This window comes from Erpetoichthys calabaricus, chromosome 18 (assembly GCF_900747795.2).
Source record: "Erpetoichthys calabaricus chromosome 18, fErpCal1.3, whole genome shotgun sequence".
Taxonomy (NCBI): domain Eukaryota; kingdom Metazoa; phylum Chordata; class Cladistia; order Polypteriformes; family Polypteridae; genus Erpetoichthys; species Erpetoichthys calabaricus.
In genome coordinates, this window is record NC_041411.2 from 18810297 (window position 1) to 18825253 (window position 14957).

General features: G+C 32.8%; 1 protein-coding gene across 1 annotated transcript; it reads right to left on the reverse strand.

Moving 5' to 3' along the window:
• Positions 1-559: 559 nt before the first annotated feature.
• cdc45 (CDC45 cell division cycle 45 homolog (S. cerevisiae)) lies at positions 560-14854 on the reverse strand. The gene is made up of 19 exons (XM_028824809.2): positions 14446-14854; positions 14157-14216; positions 12586-12678; positions 11277-11414; positions 9495-9656; positions 9224-9282; positions 9028-9076; positions 8852-8913; positions 8717-8767; positions 7732-7851; positions 6738-6869; positions 6237-6335; positions 5477-5638; positions 4376-4514; positions 3903-3986; positions 3532-3650; positions 2997-3073; positions 2308-2374; positions 560-679 (listed from the first exon to the last, which is right to left on the reverse strand). The coding sequence occupies exons 1-18, from the start codon at positions 14494-14496 to the stop codon at positions 2310-2312; spliced, it is 1722 nt and encodes a 573-aa protein (XP_028680642.1). The 5' UTR covers positions 14497-14854; the 3' UTR covers positions 560-679; positions 2308-2309.
• Between the last annotated feature and the right edge of the window lie 103 nt (positions 14855-14957).

Here is a 14957-nt window from a genome sequence, read left to right on the forward strand (position 1 = left end):
CATATGAACTAACGTTATTAATGTAAGGGTTCAATAAACTAATTTAATGACAGTGCATCATAAATTAATTTTAAGAAAGATACAAGAAAAATTGTGAATTAAAATATCCATTGCATATGTACAAGAGAGGAAAAAAAGGGGTTTTGGGGGGTGATGAGTACCCGCTAACTAAAAATTTAACTTATTACCACTTCATATGGATGAGATTTTCTCCATGAATAAAAAATAAACCAGTGGCCTTCAAACAAAAAGCTCACACAGGATGGGCGTAAAACAGTTGGATTATAACTTCATTTGTACTCATGGAAACTAATGATCAAACTCCACAAATCATACCTCTCTAGTCAAATTGCAGGAAACATTAAGGTAATATTTTACAGCATTGTTTCTTGAGAAAAGAAACCTACTATTGTTGACTAGACCAAAAAAAAAAAGGGGCAGTTTGGGGGGGGGGGGGGGGGGTTTGACCATTTTGCAATTATTATTATTTTTTCTATTTTATTAAAGGAATTGGACAAAAAATGTTTTGGAAACAAACACATCACCCAGTCACTAAGCATAGAATGATAAAGTATTTTATTTACAAATTATCACAATGAAGCAGTCCAATAATTTACATTATATACATTTAAAACAGGTTGAAATACATTTGAAGGTGGCAAATCAATAATCTTCACATCTGTAAAAAGGAAAAAAATTGCATTTTACACATGATGCAGTAGGTGGCTAAATAACAGAATCTTTACAGAAAATACACTCAGACCTGGAGAGTGGAGATTAAAATTGAGGTGCATAAGAGAATGAGAAAGCAGTATTATGCGTCCAGGACTAAATTGAAACACTTTTAATCTACAAGCATCTGAATGAGATTTAAAAAGGGGCTTAAAACTCACACCACAGACAGTGCTACTATGTGTTGACCTGTGTCATGTTCAGAGGCAGGGGTGGTGGAGGACTGCGTGGTACACACTGAAAATTCAGAACAGTGCGACTTTTACTTCATGTGTAATTATACTAGAAACTGCTCCCTATTGATAAGTACCCTTTAAATCAAATGAAACAGTAGTGAGAAAGCTCAATAAAAATTTTCTTTCTAATTTAAGATACTAAAATGTGTACACATTATATAAATACAGGCAAACAAATGACTTCTCTAAAGAAACGTGGTAAAATATTTCTAATCATATAAAGTCTCCATTAAAAAGTAGCAACAGCTTGACAGGCTGAAACCCAGAATAGGGCTAACATAGTTCAATTTTTAAGCTTTTTACTAATTACTGTATAGAATTACTATGCCCTATTTTATTTATTTATTTTTTTTAAATACACAGCAACTTGTACTTTCTTTGCTGTGAACGCACAGGGAGAGAGGGGGCAGGATTGTACAGTGAATGCTGCACATATGCAGACAGATGTATACAATCATGCTTTGAAAAAAATGCCATCTGATAGTTTGTGTTCTGCCAGTGCTCATTAGACAACGGTTTCCCATCTAGCTCAGCACATTAACATGCATTTGCGTGTGCATTGAGGAATCTAAAAGGAGTAAATGAAGTGCACTGGTTTTTCTGTCAGGAATAGCAAGGGAATACAAAGAATGAGCAAATTAATTTGAATGATTAACAAACCATCACTGGTTCAGAACAGACAGTTCAGACTTGACTGTATTCACTTTTAAAAGAGTGTCAGAAAAAAATGTTTACATTAACTATCTAAATTAAAGAATATCTACCCAGAACCAAAAGGTGCAAAAAATGTAAAGAATTATATTTTATATATATATATATATATATATAAGTATTGTACATCCATTTGTATTAAATAAAAACACACAAACTCAAACGATATCTCCATAAATTAAAATGAATATTTTGTATAAAATTACAAACCCTCTCATTTAAAGTGCCAAGCAAGTATTAATTTTCTGTATGCATCAGTGGAACTTGTGGTATTAAAACAAAAACCGATTGCTTATATTACTGTTTGGCAGGTATTTGAGAAAAAATGCAATTAAAACTGCCACCATTGCATTGTAAATCAACCTTGGCACACCCCCAGACTAAATTATTCCCCAGTTATTGTAATAAACAAACTTTCACTGAGAATATGAAACAAAGCTCTAAATACAAAGCAAAGACACATGTGGGAACAAAATACTATTCCTTTCACATCACTACACAATAATATGTAAGCAACAGGCAACACTCTTGACAATTTTCCAAAAGATAAAAATTTCAAAAACTAATGGCAATGTAACCCGTTCATTTTTAAGTCTCAGAACCCATAACAATTCACAACAAGAAATACCTTTATGACAGCAATGTGATTAAAGCATCCAGAAATTTACTGCGGTCCTCTGTCTTCAATTCAATTACTAAAACAAAGAGACAAGACATGCATGAGATAATGAAAATTCATATATTTGCAGTTTCAAATACCATACGTAACAATCTGTTATAATGTGTTATGGGTCTTTTATTAAGTAAACACTAATATAAATTCAAAAACAAAAAAAACAAACATACAAAATTATCCAATAATATTTCACACATTAGATAATGCATCTTGGTTGCATAGTGCCACCTAGTGGAGAAATTACACTTTTCCCTTTATGTTCAGGAAAATAATTAAAAGACTATTTAAACCCATTAACACCTAAAATAACACATTCTCCCCTTGTTTGCATGGGTTTTCTTTTCACATCCCTAAGACATAAAGGCACACTGAATTGCAAATTGAAACCGACTCATATGAGTGTGGGTGCGTACATAAGTCGGTCACATGATGCATTGGTGCCTCATCCAGGTTTGTTCCCTGCTATGCACCGAGTGATGCTGGGTAGGCTTCAACCCCTCCACAAACCTTTATTAGGATTATATGAGTGTGAGACTGTTATTCTAATTTATATGGGCAGCTAAAAAGAGTCTAGTGAAACTCTGTCCATATATTAATGGAATGAAGCAACAACTAATGAAATCAAATGTGTAATAACTTACTAGACATATCAAAGTGATCATGAAGAGTCCTGGACGAAGTACTTTCAGCTGCCTTTTCAAATGCTCTTCCAAAAAAACTAAATAAAGACAAAGATTAAAATCTCACAGATGCCATATGAAAGAGAAAAAGAGACAAACAGCTAAACCTTAACCATTGGCACAAGAAGATTACAATTGAGGTGACCAATTAATTAAAAAAAAAAAAAAAAAAAAAAAATCTAAAAAGGCAAAATTAACAGACAACTGAATAAAAACAACATTCCAGACTTGAGAGATTTGTCATTTTACAGTGTGGACAGGTTATCCTTTAATTTTAAATTACTAACTTGTGACAACATTGTTTTGATACCACAGCCTATGTTAACTAACCACAACATTAGAATTTACATGAAGCGCCAACCAAACATTCTTAGACAAAAAAAAAAAAACACCACACACAACAATACACAATCAATAAAACAGTACCTAAAATTAAGATCTGCATAGATTTCTAAAAGATGAAACATGTTTTGCCCAACAGAGACAAAATACCTACTTTTTTTTATCCGAACTCTCAGATTCTGGTGGAATACCAACAACAATCACTGTACCCTTCTCCAGATCCAGAGGTGCAGCCATTATGAGTGGCAGTAACCTACAGCGCTTATTCTTAGTCTGAAAATGAGAAAAGTAGATTATACTGTACCAACAGCTCAGATATTAATCTTTATGAAAGTTAATTGTTGAATAACTATAATTGTAAAAAACATCAAGTACACCCATGTGTGAATGGTTTTTATCATCATTTAGGTGCAGACAGATATTGGAAAGCATCAACAACATTGGGGGTTTAAACAAAACAGTTTTTAGTACACATTATTGAAAAACTGATCACTACAGATGAACCTCATGTAATAACATACTTACAGAACAAATAAATGCCTTGAGAAGACATTTACTCAGAAGACTTAAAGACATTGGCCTAGAAAACATTTTTACATCTGGAGAGCCCTGCCAAAGAAAAAGATAAGAACAAAATCAATACATTTTTACCATGCAAATATACTTCTGGAGTACAGGCGCCCTTGCCTATCGTGTGCCCATCTCTTCCACAATCCTGTTTTTTTTTTTTTTTTTACATCCAGTTACAGTTGCTAGTGCCTGTATCAAGTTTTGCCCGTCAAAAAAAATTGACATGCATGATATTCTCCAATCTTCCACTTTAAGTAAGGTTTTATCATCTTTTCAAATCATTTTGTTACTGTAATTTGCAAAACGTATTTATTATTCTCAGATGTGCTTAAAGTTTGTTTACTTTGTCTTAGGGCATCAGTTGTACAAAAGTCTAAATTATGACTGTTTCACTGTAAATCACAAAGACTGAAGATATTCAGTCTCACCTCCATGAGATAACAGTAGAGGAAAGGCCCTTGGGAAATTATTAGGTTGGTGCAGATGCAGCTGGCCACAGTTTGTTGAATGGCAATTAGTTTTTTCTTTGCTTTCTCGATACCATCATGTAGCTTATCCAAGTTACTTCTATAAATGGAAACACATGAAAAATAAAGTAGAATATCCTTAACACCAAGAAGTATAAGAAAGAAAATCCAATCTACAAAAGTTTAAAGCAGCTTTTTCTGGACCCACACATAATATTATACAATTTTGATTATATTTGTGCGGTCATGATAAGAGTTTTCTTTCTTTTTTTTTTTTTAAAAAAAAAAGGTTTTGATTTCAATAATCATGCAGATATACAGCATCAATTTCTTCTTCATTTTGCTACATTAATGAAGTGATTCTAAGGATAAAAGTATTTGGGCATTTTCTCGATGTTGATGCATGACAATGAAAATTTAAACAGCACAATATCCTTAATCAACAGAAGAGGTTTGTGAGATCTTTTAAATATATAGGATGCTCATAAACGCTAACTCAATATAGAGAATCAGTAAGTACAGCTAAAAGAAATGTACAAGACAAAACATACTGACAACATATATAGAATGGCCAAGTACACTTGCTAATTGCTAATTAAGTGCAAGTTTTTCCCTCCTAGGATTAAGCTAGCTGTAACAGACGATTAGTGTGAAAATCAAATATTCCAAAACATTAAACTGCAATTGAATACAACTGTTCAAAACTTCACATATGTTTACCAATGTTTCTAATTTACTCAAACAACAAAATAAGATTCTCCAGTAAAACATTAGAAGTAACGTAATACAGGTTATTTATAGAATGTTGACATTTATTATGGAATGTTGTACCTCATCTAATTTCAAAACAAAACTAGTTTTAAATGCGCACAAATAAAATGAACACACATTTAACATGACTGGGTTTTCCCAGGGGTGAAACAATGTGTTGCATTTACTGAAAAAGTGAGGAACAAGATACAATATATGCCCTATATTAGGCACCAGCAGGGCTAACCAGTGTAATGTGTTATTATATTCTACACACAGACTAAAATTAGATGGGAAATATATGTACTCTACCTGGAGAGGCAGTCCAATGCCTTTATAAAGTTGTCAGTCTTGCTGTCTTCCTTTTCAGTGTTTTCAAGAAGTGCCCCAGCTGCATACACAATATCAGCAGCCAAAAATTTATTTTTAAACCCAAAATGGACACTGAATGTCTGTATTCGAATATCCTTCATTCTATGGGGAAAGAATGTATTATCTCTTTTTAAATGTATTGCAAAAATGGCATCTGTATTATAAATGAGAAGAGAACTTAAGAAAGAAAAGCAGGATGATTAATTTATAATTAGTGGTTTCTGCTTTGAGCAAATTGACAAGCTAATGAAATACATTAATTTCTTATATGCATATCTATATTTAAAAAATAAAACATCCACAACATGCATAATCATGCAATACTAAATGTTATCTTGTGAAGAAACTGCTACTAAAATGGTTTTCCTCATAGGAATATTTCACCAACAGAAAAGATAATTATCCTATGGTGGGTGTCACTGGTCCAACAGGACAGTGTCAATATTGTTCTTTTATCCGTTGCTTAAAAAAGATTAAAATTCATTTTTCAGTAGAATGCTTGATTGGAGTTAAATTTGTTTTTAAGAAAAAAAATAAAACATTACATCTGAAAAAGTATATGTACCCATCTGTAACTGACAGCTATAAACCTTGACTAAAAATTATCAGTAACATTTTATTAAAAAAAATACTAATAATGATAATTAAGAAAATCCTTCACTAAAAAAAGGAACTAATTATTAACAGATCTTTTAAATACCCAAACTTATTTGAAGACTCTTCAATCACTTCTCGGAGATTTTCCTTAATTGATATATCCATGGAGTTGAATTTCTGCTTCACTTGCTTCAGTGGAAGGCTATGGGGGTGGCGGGGTGGAACAAAAAAAAAAAAAAAAAAAAAAAAAAAAAAAAAAAAACCACACTAAATTATACATTCCAAGCCTAAAAGGATCAAAATCCAAGATAGGCATACATGCCGTGTTATTTCAAAATTATTTTATTGTGCATTTAAGTGCAAATAAAATGCATCCAATTTTATATTTTAATATCTTATTTTCATTTTAAATAGTAATGCAATTTAATTGAAGGTGGGACATAAATATCTATTTCAGTAATACTTTCCATGAAGTGTGACTGAATGATAATGAAACATTTAGGGGAGTTTTAAGAGGGTTTTATATATATATATATATATATATATATATATATATATATATATATATATATATATATAAACTCAGTACAGTCCAAATACAAACCCCATGTCAGCAAGGAATTCTTGTAGTTTCTTTTGACCGTGGATGGACCATATCTTAAAATAGGATGAAGTGTAAGACGAATTACAAATACTCTCATAAAGAGACCAGTGCTGGTACAGAGCCAAACGCAAACTGTGAATTAGTATTAAGGAAGCACAAACTGGATACACAACAATATCAGTTTTTAAAACACTGCAGGCTCTGTAGTCAGTCTACCAAATAGCATCACATAAAGACACCCACTCTTAACAAGTTCCCTTCATGTATCTTAAAGCTGAACCCAAACATATTATCTAGATGCCAGGCATTTAAATGGTAAATAACTCTTAAGATATGGCTAACAGGATTTTCATTCAATTTCTTCATTTAACACTTACAAAAATGAAAAACTTGGAACTGTTCATTGTCTGGGCCATACCTTGCACTCTATTTACCAAAGCTAATCCCATCGGTGGTGCAAAGCTGATGACAGCATAACTCTAAAGGTCATTAAAACTAAAAAAACACCTCCATCATAGTGTATAGTAGTTAGTATTACAGGAGTCGTACCCAGGTAGGCAGAGTAAGTGGAAGCCAAAATTCTCAAGTTCCGTAACTAGTTAAACATTCAGGAGCTGTCACTGACTGCCATTGTTTAGATAAGGCCTGCCCAAAAAGCATATTCCTCAGGCAATAAAACAATGCATTTTAATTACTGAAAAGTGAGGAACAGGTTTTATATACAGTACTGTACTATATTAGGCCTCTGTGGGTTGGTCTAATGAATGGATGAGGAATATGACACAATGGAAGAGCTTGCAAGATAAGACTCTGCTGTGCTAGACAAACTGAACTGTTCTGCTTAATGTGTCATAATTAGGAATGTAAAAATCAATTTAAAAAATTAGAAAATTAATTCTACTAATTATAAATGTAATTTAACATAAGGAAGTATATTCCATTTTTCAAACAGTGCATTTTAAAGAGGATGTGTTCTTTTGCTTTAAAAGGATACTCAAATTCAAATGAGATTCTTAAGCAATCAATGGACAATAAATTCTCCTCATCTTCATTGCTATGGCTGTGTCTGGAAACATGACGCTGCAATGTAGCGACATCTGTCACATACTTGATGCTAAAGAGAGGAGGGAAAAGACTCACTAAAAGAATAGAAACATCTGAACTAATATTACCATAATATAGCCATGTTTAACATGTTAAAATAAAACTGAAACAAATATCTTAAGAAAATATTTTATAGTTTAAAGCATTAAGACCCCATTGTTTTAAAGAAAAAAAATCTGTGAAAGAATGCACCTACAAACACAAAGTAAACAAAAATATATATATATATATATTCCATTTTTAAACAAAATTAGAAAAAAATGTTTTGACTATTGAGAGTTAAAGCAGGTACATCATGTAGCAGAAAATGAAGACTATCATCAAGATTTCTTTTGTTCTCTTGCCTTCCACATTGACACTGACTTCACTCTCCAACCCAGTACACACCCAAAAGTGGAACAACAGCCTATAACGTGCATTTCCAACATACTTTTTAGTTTTAAACATGGAGTTAAAGTCTAATTTTGCTTACGCTTGCTGGAGTCAAACTGGACACATTATAAATTGCCTAAAACTTTATAATTTAAATAAAATAAACTTTCAATAAAAGTGAACAGACACATAGTACCAGCAACATGAGATTTAATCAGAAGTACTGATTACAGCTTAATGATCTACCAGATAAGCTAAAGTAATAAATCAACAATTACATCATCATCTCCAAATATACAGTACATAAATAACAAAAAAGGGGGAGTAACTACATCTAAAGCATCAAATTAATTTTATTTCACATAACAGAATGAGAATAATTAAAAAACTTTTTAATAAGCAATCTAAAATACTAATTAAATATTTGACGTTATTTTTATTACATTAAATTTTATATTGAAGTACATCATAGACATTATACTAGGCACAAAAAAAATCCTTACTTTGTGATTTTGTCTTGAACCCACTGATCTGTTAAGCCAACAATTGCCCACCTTTCAGATAAAAATGAAAATATTTATATTATACAGTTAAATAACTAATAACAAAAAAAATTTTAAATAAGTGTGTGTATTTACCAAAGCATATCTTTGGAATCTTTAGACATTACCCAGGCCAGCTCAAACATTATTATGGCAGACTGAAAAAGAAAAAAAATATACACTAAAATACATTTTTGTTAACTAAGAGTGAAGAAGAAAAACATAGCACATTTTTAGAGTTTTCCTCAAGCGTGAAGAACAGACATACTCACAGAGGTTCCATGATATTCATATTGCTCATAATCAAACAATATCTCTTTTCTGATAAGAAAAAAAAAGGTGTTTAAATTGGAAATACTTGTACTACGGTGAAAGTATACACACGCACACACACTATATTATATATGTATATATAAAAACCTGGTTACAAGATGTTATTATAAGATGTTAAATATGCACAGATCTCACCTTCGAGCTTCCCATTCTCTCCGTTCTCTTCGTCTTTCTATTCTTCTCTCTACTGCTTCCTTTTAGAAAAACAGAAAATCCTGTCAAACACTAGAATACTATTATTGAATATTAATTCTTTTGAGATATTATGCAAAACCGAAGTTAAAGTAGATGTGACACCACTAAATTTCCTTGTCTAATCTAAGTCACGTGCACCAGAGATAAGTTTATGATCTTCATAGAAGAAGAGCACATAATCTGTCCAGCTTTACTGTTGAAATAAACTCACTCCTTCAAATTTCCTTCTTTTTCCAGATGGCTCTTGGCCATCATCACTCTCATTTCCAGAATCATCTTCATTTCCCTCTTCATCATCATCCTCATCATCTCTGAAGATGTCATCATAAGATGGAACTCCAAGGTCATCATCTTGCTTAATCAAGAGTTTAATCTATATATATTTAAAAAAATCATTTTATGCAAAATATTCCTTAAACAATAACACAGTCCCTGGTAAAATACTAGTAAATTAAATGTTATCATTTGTGACAGTTTAAGAAGCATCACACTTAAGTGTTGCCTTAAAAGCTCAATAATTTTATAATAACATTCCTCAAGTTCAGGTTTCATTACGATACACAGAATGTAATCAATACAGTCGAGTTCTTATTTTCATGTGTATGGCGAAAATACACCATAAGAATATTATTTTAATAGATATTTGCACTCACACTATTAAACTATGTATTGAAAGAAAATGTCTATAAAATTTAACACAGACTCCAAACAGGTCAACATTTAAGCTGTGTAAAGGAATGCCACAAAGCAAACTCTGATTAAATAATACATTTGAAGTATTACCTTTCTTTGTGGGAGAGTTAAGGAAATGTCACATTAGACAACTTTTCCAGTGATTTTCAGTCAAAGCCTTCATTTACACAATCTTAACTACTTGGAGGCAGTTGTCAGCACACTCCCACGAAATCCAGTTGCTTAATCTGACATACCTATTAAATCATTCCAACTAGTCTGCAGCTTGCGACAACAATTTTTGTCTTTGTTCTCATGCAAGCAGAGCTTGCCCCTACAACTAAACAGCCAATAAAGCATATAATGTAGCGATGAGGAATAACAAACACAGGCATTTTGGACAACACAAACAGAAAAAAAAAACTTGTCTGTTTAATATCTCACATTTTATGTGCCATGACAAAGATGGAAAAAGGTTAAGATTGTGGCTAAATTTGCCATACCGGTTAACCATTTCTACAGGACCAGCTCCGTCAGGCAGCATGCTATTGGCCATTGGGGAAAAAAGATGAGCTTTATTGTGCTGGAACGTTGGCATACAGCCACCAACTTTGATGTGGCCAGCAATTTTCACTTGTGTAAATGCATATGGTCTAGCAATGCAATCTCCAACTGCGTTCGGCATGTCTGACATTCCCCATGACTAGAAGTTGCTTCATCTTTAGGTTCACCGATACTGTATAGACTAAGACAGATTACCATTATCTCAAACAAACCAACAACTGCAGACCACTAGTCCATTAAAATATTTGTATCTTTTAGACTGATATCTAATCTTTGTTAAATTTACCTGAAGAAAGGTCTTTTTACATTGGATACATGCATCACACAGACATTTTTTTTGGGGGGGTGGGGTGGAGGAGGGTTTAAACACACTTCAAAAAGAAAAAAGAGATATACAGTATATCCAGACAAGATGTCTGCATTTCCACCTTAAATTTTCAAGATACGGGGCTCTGTATTTTTGCTATTACTGGATCTAATACAATTTATTAATTCTGCTTTATAGCAATAATGATTTTATACAGTTTGATTGGGGCAGGTAACACAGCTATAAAGCAGTTGTGGGGTGCTATATGAGAGTACAGGTATGTTTCCATGATGATTACATGAACTTTATTACACCCACCCAGCCACACACACCCATCCCCCCCAAATTAATTCAAAACATTAAATATTAAAGCAGAAAATAAAACAATTTGTGTGTGTGACTTGATGTTTTAACAGATAATGAAACAGAGAATAAGAAAGCAGTCAGCACCTGTGAGTCATTGTAGACATTGATGACATCTACGGGTCTGTGGGTGTCACAAATAAAAAAAATGGAATCGTCTTCTGGCTGAAGTGTCTCAAGAAGGTCCACATTGGCACCACAATTTATCAAAACAAAATACTTGAACTAAGCAGAAAAAAAGAAGCCCAAAAATGGTTTACAAAAATTCCCACTAATTAATAACATACAATACAAAACACAGTATGCAGCCCTTGAATATTGGTATATGAAACCCAGAATTTAGTAAAATCTTTTCAGCTTTTCTTGCATGCAACATATTCCAGGATTGGCATTAATTCAATTATGCAAGTTTGCATTTTAAGCAATGACCAGACACTTAAAACAAAAAACATACACAACACATGCAGACAAGGGGTAGGGGAAGAACACACAAACTTAATAAACTGAAATATGGTACTTGATAAGAGATTCTTATACATGAGATACCAATATCATATTAACATACTTTAATTGTACAAGTATCTCATTATCCTAAAATTAAACTGTTGTAGGAGTGATTTGGAACTTTGTCGCAATGAAAAATTATTATTTTTGTCTTGTGTGTGATTTGCATTGCTTTGAACAATAACTATTGAAAACATGAAAGTTTACAGAAGGATTTTTTGTGAGATTTGGTCTTTTATGGAAGAAGATAATCCGCTGTGAACCTGTAATGGGAGCAGCCGAAAGAAGAAGAAGGTCTTTCACGTTTCTACACAAGACAATGAAATTTAAATGCTCTTTTTATGAAGATGATACAGTTAATTTTTAACAGTGAAATGCTACATGTTTCAGGAAAAAACAAACAATAACTTCACTGTTGTCAGAACTGCAAGGACAATACATTCTTCCAGATCTTTTTATCATTTCCAACATTTTACTGAAACAGGAATTTCTCTGGAGAAAGAATTAGTCTAATATAGAGTTGCTATCTGCAATCTTATGGTGCTCAAAACTATGATTATCTGTACATTATATAAAAAGTAGTACTGATTTAATACACATTTTACCATAAAGAAGTTCCAAAATAATCCTTAGATGTTTAAACTAGCTTAAATGCAAGTGTCTGCTCTGTGGGCCTGTAGCCTGGAAAAAAGACTGAGTGACCTATGACAAAGAAAAAAGGGATAATCCCAATTTAGACTTCTAATTCCACATGGGAAAAAGCAAACATGGTTTTGCTTCTAAATGTTTAACAAATATAAAATTGAAATTCTAATATAGTGTAGTCCTTACTTTTCTTCGCATTTAACCAAAATGTCATTCTCAAACCCCAGACAATGTTGAAACCACATACCTGCTCTTTGTGTTCCAGAAATGCAGTTTCAAGATCCTGCCAGCCTGAGACAGGAATCAATGTATACTGGACATGGTCACAATGAAAAAGGGCCTGATCAGTATAAACAAACAAATGAAGCCATTTAAAATCATGTATAAATTATGGTGAACATCATTTGAATATAAATGCAAAGAAGTGATTCAAGTAATATTATTTTCCATTTCTGTAAATTTTAATTCAAAATTCATAAACATTATTGTGCTTGGATCCCATTTTGCACTAGTGCCTTCAGATACACCACTACACTTAAAAATACCTTAACAATCTTGGACCAAAACACAGAAATTCTCAAATGAAAAACAGTTTCACATTTTTCTAATAGAAGTTCCTCTAGTTTCCTAATACTATAAAATTAAATTGACTGGACTTAGTAGATATTGTACATGTATGATAAAAGCCAGTCAGCAAAGTACTGGCAATGGAAAACAAGAATAACAGAATAAATATGTGCAGATCATTCCTCTTCTACGACACAAGTAAAGGTTTTGGATAATCCCACAGATGTCGAATCATTCTTAGCTGGTATTATTAAAAAAATACCACAAAATACATATTAAAACACTATAGCCACAGAATTAAGTAAGAAGTCCTTGATCAATAAAACCTGGGAAACAAAGTGCATGTTTTAAGAAAACAAGGTGCAAGAACAGACCAAAAAGCTTTAGAAGGAGATTTAACAAGCAGCTTTTCTTGGAAAAGTGTTCGGTGAGATTTGTAAAGTACTTTCTTTCAATTTGTTTGTAAAGCAGAATGTACAAGGGACTGTCCAAACCACTTTCTAAACTTTGCATTCCAGCAGGAAAAACGTAAAGGGCCATAACAGGAATTACGTAGATGTATTATGTTTGTTAAGTTTTCAATCTTATAAATTTATGCTATACACAAATCCACAGTAAGTTATGAAGAAATATCATAATGAATCTTATTGACATAAAGTTGTTTATCAGACATGGTACCAAAGGCAATAGATAGATAGATAGATAGATAGATAGATAGATAGATAGATAGATAGATAGATACTTTATTAATCCCAAGGGGAAATTTACAAATAAAAATAAAAAATAGTAAATTGTTGTGGAGTCACAAGGATGTGAAATGTCCAAAAAAAAAAAAAAAAAATCAGCAATAATACAGGTATAAATTTTCCATCCTTCTTTAGTAGTCGTGTTTCTAACTATTGTTATCATAACACATTTGCAAGAAAAAAATAAATCGTTCGATGCCTGCTGGAAATGTCTATTAAAAAGAAATTGATGAGTCACAGTGTTCCATCTGTAAAAATCTAACCTTTACTTCGAAAGAAATGTCACATCAAGTAGGTTGCGAAGTGGCAGTCAATTAAAAGAACATCTGGGAAAATGGTATGTAATGAATTAAACTCCTTCGATGTAATGCACTGAACGATGCTTGGCAGCCGTTTTAAGTTGTCTCATAGTCCCTCAACATTTCGCATCTGCTGTAAAGATCACACAAATCTGGTACTGCACAGCCGTGTACGTGTAAATTAAAAGAAAACCAATAAGCATTACCTGAAGAATTTTGCACGCGCACAAGGCATCAATGTCTGAAGCCACCAGAAGAGCAACTCTCTAGCGGAGAAAAACAAAGCAAATATCAATACACTACGTTGATCTTAGAAAATAAAACGTAAAAGAAACACTAACGAATCTAGATTCTCACACGGGCATTAACAATGAATCGTGTTTACACTTTATTCTAACGGTATATTACAACAGCTTGACTCGACTTTTCAGTTTTTAATTAAGCTCCTGCAGGCCTCTTAGTCTTAAATAAGTCAAGAAAAAATACGCATCTCACCTGATTCACGATAACATCAAAAAAGTCTTTTCGGAAATCTGACAGAAACATCGTGCAATACCGATTAATTTAATATTAGCTCAAGATGGAGAAGACACTTGTAAAATCACAGAGCTTACAGATGTCGTTCGCTTCGGTAAGTCCAAAAAGTCCGCCAAATGATGCCACATCCTATTGGCTGATTAGTCGTCAATCATAGTTGAGAGGGCCTAGTCTTGCAACTTTAGCCAATCGAAATGCACATATAAAAGCTCATCCGTGAGGCTTCTCTTCGTAATTGAGGCGGATGAAAACAGTCTCACGTTCTTGTGGGTTGTCCCTGCATGCGATTGGGTAACAAGTCGGTAAACGATTGGCTTTTTTCCATTCAAGAGGAAACTGCCACCGGGCCAAAAGTGAGCGAATTTCCGGTTACTTGTCTAAGTGCCTGTTTTTATTTTGCAATTTTTCCTGTTTGAATATCGTCTGACTGCGCACAGTATTTATAATGCACTTAACAGGCAATAGCAAGT